Source organism: Chelonia mydas, chromosome 1 (assembly GCF_015237465.2).
Source record: "Chelonia mydas isolate rCheMyd1 chromosome 1, rCheMyd1.pri.v2, whole genome shotgun sequence".
Taxonomy (NCBI): domain Eukaryota; kingdom Metazoa; phylum Chordata; order Testudines; family Cheloniidae; genus Chelonia; species Chelonia mydas.
The window spans coordinates 206718977-206728438 of NC_057849.1; the positions used below are offsets into that span (position 1 = coordinate 206718977).

The window sequence follows — 9462 nt, forward strand, 5'->3', positions numbered from 1 at the left end:
TATTAAAGCAAATGTATAAATACAGTTCAGCCATTGGATTTAATAAAGGAATTTATGGTTAAACTGGTGTCTTGGAAATACCCTGCATAAATAGTAATAATTCTAATAGAGGGAGATGCCAGCTTCTAGAAATAACATACATGAGGACTCTGGCTGGTGCAGTCACCTCACTAAGGGGCCCTCACACTGAGGAGGGAGGGAGTTGTGGGTGTCCATTGTCCTGGGAAAACCTTCTAGTCCCACTGGATTCAATGGGTCCTGGAGCTTCACACTTCTGGTCTGAGAGGTGATATTGACTGGGCATTGCCCCCAGCCCCCTTTATCCCAGCCTTCCCCATACCCCTGACCTGGGATCAGGCTGTTGAATGATGGTGGGGGAAGGCCCCAGACCAGCTGACTGACCCCACCATCCAGCTGAGTCAGATCTCCATACCCTGACCCATCCCAGGCAGCTCTTGGGGTCTCATCTCATGCAGAGACCTCTCTGAAGCCACCAGCCCCTCCATGGCCTCTTGTAACTTAAGCCCCTGAGTCTCTCTCTCTGACTCCATCTCATACCCTGGCTCTCTCCCCACAATTCCTTCTCTTGGGGGCAGGGACTCCTCAACTTCTGCCCAGGAGGGATCTCAGTCCCAGTCCATCTGGGTCTCCAAATTTGTCCAAGGTGGGGGAGCAAGGGGAGGATGGGACAGAGCCAGACAGATTGGAATGCTTTGGCTGCACCTGGGAAATTACCTGCTGCTGACAGTGGGTGCCTTGCATCTGAATGAGTGCTGAACCCAGCCTGTCCTTAGCTACCCTTACAGCTGAATCGTGCCAAGAACCAGCTCAGAAACCAGGGCTGGGCCCTGCTCTGTAGCTGTACCACGCACACCCCAGCCTATACACACATATACACCCCAGCCTGCCCTCTCCTGCCCACATACCCCACTCACACCCAGTATACCCTCTGCCTCACACACATACCTGTCACCCACACAGGCCAGTCTTCCCTCTCCCTTACACACTTGCACAGATCTCACACCTGTAATACACACCCGCCTACTCTCTCCAAGTACACACACAACTCACACTTGTAACACACCAGCCTGTCTGCTCCGTAACCTAGGCACGCCCTCACACCTGCAGGGCACGCAGACACCAGCCTGGCCTCTCCCAGGCTAACACACAACAGAGCACCCTACACACACACTCCTCCTACTCCCAATAGGAAACAAACCGCTCGGAAGCCCAGCAGAACAACACCCGCCTCGGGGAGTGCGGAGGGGAGGGACTCACACTCACTCTCTCTCTCACACACACACACACACACTAATAGACGATCGATTCAGCCATTAAGCCTGAGCCCTGTATCTCCTCGCCCCGCCACCCGCCCCCCTCCCTGCTGAGCACAGGCGATCCCCGCGCCACTGATCCGGAGCCAGCGCTGCTCCCTCCATCTCGCGCTCGCTTGCTGTCACTCCGGCGGGCGGGCGGGCGGCTGGCGGGGCCGAGCCCCGCTGCCTGCAGCGCCCTGTGGCTGGGGCATGTGGGCCGCGGGAGCGAGCGGGGGACGGCAGAGCCGCCCGCACACACAAGGAGAGATGCTCCGGTCGCCATGGCAGCGCCAGCACCAGCGAGAGGTAAGATGGGTCCCTTCAGCTCCAGACGCCAGTGTGTGGCCAGGGGGAGGGGGCTGGCCCTTCGCTGCATTTCGCCTTTTCCTCCTTTCCCCCAGCCTCGACCTTCCCTCTTCTCTAGCGATCTCCAAGTGTGCCCCCCTTGGCACTCCCCCTCCCACTCCCCCGCCCCACTCCTCCTCCCCTCTCACTCTCAGCCCATCGGGATGCATCTCCTGCCCTGGAGGTGACTGTCACCTCCACACACAGAGGCTTGTGCTCTAAGGCCTTATCACTCTTTTGGTCAGTATTCTGCTGGCCATGGGGCCCTCTGCACCTTGTCCCTGTCCCTCTCTGTCCTTCTTTCCCTCGCTCTTATTCTATCCAGCCACCACTTTTTCCTTCTTTTCCTTTGTGCTCCCCCCTGCATCCCTCTCGAGGGGAAAAGGAAACCAGCTTGCCCTGTCCCTGCACTGCTCCCTTCATCCTTTGCCCCCAGTGCCCCTCCACCACTTAGCAATAACCATGGCAACTTCTTTGTAACCCTTTCCAGTTTCTGTGCCTCGGGCAGGAGACAAAAGGACAAGGTGGGTGGAAGAGGCCCTGCAGCTCCGGCCTGGCCCTGGCACCTTTCCTCCCCCCCACCCAGGCAGCACAGCCAGACAGATACTCCCCCCTTGCTCCATCTCTGTTAGGCTTTAGGGCTCTCTCACCCACTCACTCTCCTTTTGGGTCATCTTCATCTCAGACCTTTCCTCTTCTGCCTTTCCCTGAGTCACGAGTCCATGAGCTGCACTTCCCAGCTGGCAGGATGGATGGTGGGAGGGTGGCCTTTTGACAGGAAGCCCAGGCAAGCAAGGGGACAGGGACAGGGATCTGCCAGCAGAAAACTTCTGAGACCCAGACACCATGAGCCACCCACCCAGTGCCTGGGAGCAGATTTGGACCCCATGGAAAACAGGAGGGGTCCTGGCTGGTTTAGTGACAGGTGTGGGTGGGCACATGAGACAGTGGGGCCTGGAAATTTCCCCTCCAATAAAATACCATCTCCTTGGATTATTAGGGGGTCTTTAGCTTCATAACTGTCTCCAAAGGCCATAGGCCTAACTGCAAGGGTGATGGTATGTTAAAAAAGCCCACAAAGTGGGGAGACTTGGGGTCTTTAAATCCAGTCATGGAGGACAGGCTGGTCCAGTCACATGCCTCAGCACCTTCGCAGAGTGAAAGGAGCTAGAGGGGCTCAGATTGCAAGAGTGGAGGGTGAAAGATGAGGCTGAGGATAAAAAGAGAGGCTGCAGGTCAGGAATTGAGGTGCATCAGAACTAAGAACTGGAATAGGAGATCTGAATAGGTCAGGATTGAGAGGCATTGGCAGAGCTGCGTGGGGAGCCCAGCATTGCAATACCAGGGGAGGTTGCATTGCAGTACTGAGTAGCATTGGCAGGGCAATGTGGGAGGCCAGGCCTGGAATGGCAGGGGTTTGTGTGGGTCAGAATTGAGGGGCAGCAGCAGAGATGTGCAGATAATCCAGGACTGATATAGCTGTGGGTGCTGCAGGTCAGGATTGTGGTGCATCAGTAGAGCTGTGTATCAGGAGTCTAGAACTCACATAGCAAGTGGATGCAGGTCAGGATTGAGGTGCACTAGCTGAGCTGTGTATATTGTCCCAGGACTTGAATTTAAGATGTGTGGGTCAAGATTTAAATGCATCATCAGAACTCTGTGGGGTGACCAGAGATGGTACAGTGGACTGTGGATTAAGATTTGAGGATATTGGCAGAGAAATAATGTGACCTAAGGACTGGAATAGCAGGGGGGTTGCAGGGCAGGACTGAGGGGCATTGGCAGGTCTGTGTGGGGAGCCCAGCATTGGAATATCAGGAGAGCTGCAGGGCAGGACAGAGGGGCATTGGCAGGACTTTGTGGGGAGCCCAAGGCTGGAATAGTATGAGGTTAGTGCAGAGCAGGACTGCAGAGCAGGGCCACCATAAGAGATATGCAGGGAACTAAGGATAGGAATAGCTTTGGGTCCTCCAGGTCAGGATTGAGGGGCATGAGTAGAGCTTTGTGTGAGGGTCCAGGCCTGGAATAGCTATTGATCAGAATTGAGGTGCCATGGCAGAAATGTGTTGGGCTAAGACTTGAACAGCAGGATGTCTGTGGGTCAGGAGGCCACTGGCATAGCTGGACCCAGAACTGGAATATTAGGGGGATGGGAGGATACATCTCAAATGAGGGGCATTAGCAAAGCTTTGGGTGGGGAACCCAAGTGTGAAATAGCATAGGTACTGTGGATCAAGACAGAAGTGTATCTGCAGAGATGTGAGGATCTGAGGCCTGAAATCCAGGAGGGAGAGGGTTTGTAAGACAGGCTTGAGGTGCTTTACAGCTTCGTACAAAAGATTCACAACTGGAAGCACAGGGCAGCGGCTTGGGGATCAGGACTGAGGTGCATCAGCAGAAGTGTTGTGTGAGGGGATCCCAGGACCAGTATGGCAGGGGCTGAGGCAGGCAGCAGGTCAGGAGTCAGCAGAAATGAGAGTGGGTGCAGGGGAGCCAGACCTGGATCTGCGGGGGCTGCAGGTCAGGACAGGCATGCATCTGGATAGTCTATTATCTAAAGCCACTGGGGAGAACCCTGCACAGCCTAGATCAGAATGCTCTATTTGTGTGTGTGAATGTTGAGAGAGTTGGGGAGATGGAAATATCTTAAATTGCCTTTTCTCTTTTCTCCCCCTTCTGCAGTGAATCTTGAGCCCTGAATCTCCAAGGGAGCCTGGGAAAAGGATCTTCCCTTCTCACTGTCCCCCAGTTGTTCACTGGTTGAGCACTGCACCTTGCCCAGAGGAGGGGGACTTGTAGGAACAGAACAAGCTCTGGGAGTGGCAGAAAGGACAGTGTGCAGGGCTGGTGGTTGGGGCACCCTGGACAGATTAGATCATTGCCTCTCCTTCCCTCCACCCTCCATTGCCCCTCCTTCCCCCCACCCTTTTACAGCTTCAGCAGGGCTGGGGGGCAGATATCATTAGCTCCCTGAGGCTGTGGTGTTTGGTGAGTGGGGGACTGTGCACTGTGCATTTGCCAACCCCACCATTATGCCCACAGCCTCTCTGAACCCTCTGTTAGCCCTCCCCACACCCTCCATCCCTTAAGACACCAGAACTGAGATGCCAAGATCTGGCACGTAGTTGCATCCCACTGAAATATCTGGACAGGTCTGAGCCCCAGAGACACCTGTTTACTTGGGTGTAGTCCTCACAGGCCCCAGGAAAAGGTGGAACTGAGAGCAGGTCTCACTCAGACTGGGTGTATATGGATGGAGCATGAAGCAGGGGATCCATCTCGGAGGGAGTAAAGGGGGAGAGAGGATGAACAGAGGGAGAGGAAATAAAAGAAAGCATGTGTGGGAGAGAGAGGGGAAGCTCTAACAAGTGATAGTGAGAAAGACAGAGAAAAGGAGGGAGACAGAAAAGAAAGAGAAGGGAAAGAGAATAAGGGAGCGAATAAATGGAAGTGATTAAAAGAGTGAAAGAAACATAACAAGAGAGCAAAAGAGGGAAGGAGCAACAGATTGAAAGGGTTGCACAAAGAAAGGGATAGAGAAAAAGAGAGAGCTCTTCCCATATGCCCTGTGGCAATGTTTCTTGGTGACCCCTCCTGTGTATGCCCCTTGCTTCCTATCCAGAGCAGATGAGGCGAGAGTTGTCTGCCCCTGTGCGGGGTCCCTGTGCTTGATCCTCCTATCCTGTCTCCAGCTCCCAAGGTGGGAGGCATGATGCATCGTGGTGGGGGTAGTAGCGTGGGTGACCTGTCAGAGTCAACCCTGCACAACAATTCGTTGTGGTGGCTGGCATGCGGGCTGCTAGCCCTGCTGGCCAATTCCTGGATTATCCTGAGCATCACAGCCAAGCAGCAGAAGCACAAACCCCTGGAGCTGCTGCTGTGCTTCCTAGCTGGGACCCACATCCTCATGGCGGCTGTTCCCCTCACCACTTATGCCGTGGTGCAGCTGCGGCGCGAGTCCTCCGATTATGACTGGAACGAGAGCATCTGCAAGGTCTTTGTCTCCACATACTATACCCTCGCCCTGGCCACCTGCTTCACAGTGGCTTCCTTGTCCTATCACCGTATGTGGATGGTGAGGTGGCCAGTAAACTACCGGCTGAGTAATGCCAAGAAGCAGGCTCTGCACGCAGTGATGGGCATCTGGATGGTGTCATTCATCCTTTCCACTCTGCCCTCCATTGGCTGGCACAACAATGGTGAGCGCTATTATGCCCGTGGCTGCCAGTTCATCGTCAGCAAGATTGGGCTGGGATTTGGTGTCTGCTTCAGCCTCCTGCTTCTGGGAGGGATCATTATGGGCTTGGTGTGTGTGGCCATCACCTTCTACCAGACCCTGTGGGCGCACCAAAGGCACCAAAGATGTCGTCACCGGCAGACAGAGGAAGCTTCCTCCTCCTTCCCCGCCTCAGCACACAACACCTTCAATGTGCCAGCCATCGTTGTAGAGGATGTCAGGGGCAAGAGGAGGTCATCGCTGGATGGCTCAGAGTCAGCCAAGACCTCCATGCAGATGACCAACCTCATCAGCGCCATTGTCTTCCTGTATGACACACTCACCGGGGTGCCCATCTTGGTAAGGAGTAGGCTGCCCCTTCTTCACCTCAATAGGACACCAACTCACTCCCCAATTCCCTTCTCAAGGGATTGGCAGGTGTGGCCAAGAGAGGGTGGAGAATGTAGTAAAGTGGTCTCCAGCTCAGTGCAGTGCTCAGCTAGCCCCCTCAGTCTGCCCCACTGTGGGCTGCATTCCTTGGAGTGATTTAGCCCTCACCTGAGTTCCACTGGAGAAGGGATGTGGAAGCCCCCTTTCTGTGTCCCTTTAGCTCCACTCTGAGATCAGTGTACAATTAACCCAGCCTCCTTATTGCTTGAGACTTTAGATAAGAGGCTGTCAACTGCCTCCTCTCCCCAAACAAGAGGTCTCTATATTTGGCCCTGTGTATTTTCTAAAGGCATTCAGGGTGCAGGAATTTGCTTCTCCTGCAGCAGGAATATGTTTGCCTTATTCTCAAAATGGACAAACTATTTTTGCTCAATTTTTTTTTTAAAGTGCTAACCCCACAGCTGAAAGGAGTGCAAAGCTCTGAATTACCAAGACCAGGGGGCTGGAATAGAAACTGTGCTTTGTAGACACCTATTTCAACTCCCATGCATAATGAACACTGTTGAGAAAGGATGGCTGCTATAGGTCTCACACCTTCAGTTAACGTGTGAGAGTGCAGAATACGTGCTCTCAAAGCCCCCATGTCCTCCAGCAAACCCAGGGCAGCCCAGCCTTCACATTCATGACATCTGTAAGGGACAAAACAAGGAGACTTTGAAAAAACAAAAACCCAAGACCAATTATTTTAAGAACCCTTTGCCAATCAGTCATTTGACTGCACAGTTCACTCTCATGCCGTCTGTCTCTTCCCCCTCTCTCTTTCTGTGACCATGTATGTTTCTCTCCCCCTCACTGTCTGTTTCCTTCCCACCCCCAAGGTGGTGAGTTTTTTCAGCCTGCGCTATGATACCGCCCCCACCTGGATGGTGCTGGCAGTGCTCTGGTGCTCCATGGTTCAGACCTTGCTGCTTCCCTCCTTCATCTGGTCCTGCGAGCGCTACCGAGCTGATGTCCGCACTGTGTGGGAGCAGTGCGTGGCCATCATGACAGAGGAAGAGGGGGATGACGGTAAGCCCCCCCCCATATTCCCTCCATCTCCCTCATCACAAACCCTGCCCCTGGGACAGACAGCAAAGGGGGGAGCCTGGCAGCACTGGGTGTTGGGCCAGAGTACTACTGGCGGGGCTAGGAAGGATTCAGGGTTGTAGCTGGGGTTGTGATGGTGGGGCAAGACACAGGATGTAAACCTCCAAACCACAGTGGGAACCCCCTCCCCAACATTGTGATCCGAGCTTCCATCTTTCTCTTCATTCTGGTGGCAAGAAATTTGAGGATGTGAGCTGGGACAGGGTAGATCCAATACTCCCTAGACCAACAAGGACAGGGATAACTGTAAAGAGGGGTTTGCCATGCGGGAAGAGGGTAGGGGAGAGCTCAGAGGGCAGACAGCAGGAGCTATGGGACACATTGAAAACAAAGGAATGTGAAAGGAGGGTATGCAGGCTCCCTGAACATGTGGTGACAGGAGATTCCCAGCTGGCAGTGTTGTGCACCATTTCTCCCCATCGCCACCAGATGGGGCCTGTGAGGATTACGGCGATGGGCGGATCTGCAAGGTGCGATTTGATGCCAATGGCGCTGCGGCTGTGAAACGGGATCCCAGGGACATCAAGCTGCTGCCAATGAGTCACATGCTGCTGCCCCACGACAGGGTGCACTATCTGCAGGTGAGTTGTAGGGACTGCAAGGGGCACCCTACCCTCCAGTCCCTTCTCTCTTGTGTGTCGCACCCAGATATTCCCCTCCTTGGAACTCTGTTGGGGTCTTAAGGGGTCACTAGCCTCCCATATGTGTATAACCCATGGATTCCCATCTCTGAAACTCTTTCCTTCTTTCACTCTATCTCTGAGGCTTTCCCCAAGCCTCACAGTATCTCCCTTCCCCTCACCTTCATCTCCCCTTACCTTCTTTCAGGTCCCCATCTCCCGGAGAATGTCCCATGATGAGACTAACATCTTCTCCTCCCACCGCTCCACTCCATCCTTTCTCCACAAGTGGTCATCATCTGATGACATCCGAGTCACCACTCCCCGCAAGCCTGGTGGCCCTGGCTTCCTTCCTCCTGAACTTCATGACTACCACCACCGCCGGCGGCCCCCTGAAAATGAGCTGACCACTCTCCGACAGTTTCTTGAGGGGGGGCTGGTCCCCAGAGGATCCAGCTCCAGCGCCTGCTTCTTCAGGGATGAGATCACCACATTCATCGACGAGACACCTCTGCCCTCCCCAGCCTGCAGTCCACGCCACTCCCGCCTCCCACTCACATTGCGCTGGGACCGCCGCCTCTCCCTGGGGGGTGCTGAGGAGGAGGAAGAGGGCCCTGATCGGGTGCGACGCTGCTCACTGTCTGGCAGTGAAGACTGGCATCTGCAGGACAGACAGCAGGCTAATGAAAGGACCCTTGAAGCCTGTGAGGCACATACCTTCAGGGAGCTCAACCTATGAGACTGCATCAAAGACATACACTGCCATTGGGATTCTTAAATAAAACTGTCAATGTCCCCCAGCTCCTGGGACCCAATGGATAATTTATGTTCTCATATTTCTCAACAGCTGGCAGAAACAAGGCAACCTGCATGTATGCTGAGGTGGTTGGGGGATGAGTGCAACAGGTCTACATGAAGGAGCCAGGGACATGAGCAGCCCGTGCCTGCTCACAGGTTATAAATATGACTTGGGGGTTGCCCTCTGTTAGCTCCACCCCTTATTAGGTCCACGCTCTTATTAGCTCCACCCATCACTGAAAATGCCCCTGAGAGCAGAAGTGGGGACAGAATAGTATTAAAATTCTATATTTGGAGTGTCAATGTGTGTCTGTTTTTAAAATGCTGTATTAATAATAACCTCATTTCCGTGGCAACAAAGTGATTGACAAAATGTTTAATGAAGTTTCCCAGGCTTCTGGGGAGGGACATAAGGAACAGGCAAAGCTCCCACCGCCACCCATCTTAACAGTGCAGCAGATTAGAGTGGGAGGCCGCAGATATTTAACAGCAACAGTGCAGGGCAGGAAGTGAAGGGGAGTACTGTACCAGGGAGGATTTTCAGGACACAGGAGGGATAGTTCTGTTGTCAGTCTCAGGGGTGACTTAGGCTGTATCCACACTAGACTTTGTTCCTAAAATTTCCATTTCT

The 9462-nt window shown here is 53.8% G+C and overlaps 1 protein-coding gene across 1 annotated transcript; it reads left to right on the plus strand.

The window, feature by feature from the left end:
* Positions 1 to 1110: 1110 nt before the first annotated feature.
* On the plus strand, positions 1111 to 9134 carry GPR162 (G protein-coupled receptor 162). The gene is made up of 5 exons (XM_037910882.2): positions 1111 to 1622; positions 4344 to 6237; positions 7146 to 7335; positions 7843 to 7994; positions 8242 to 9134. Exons 2-5 carry the CDS (start codon positions 5371 to 5373, stop codon positions 8770 to 8772), a joined length of 1740 nt encoding a protein of 579 aa, XP_037766810.1. The 5' UTR covers positions 1111 to 1622; positions 4344 to 5370; the 3' UTR covers positions 8773 to 9134.
* The last annotated feature ends 328 nt before the right edge of the window (positions 9135 to 9462 follow it).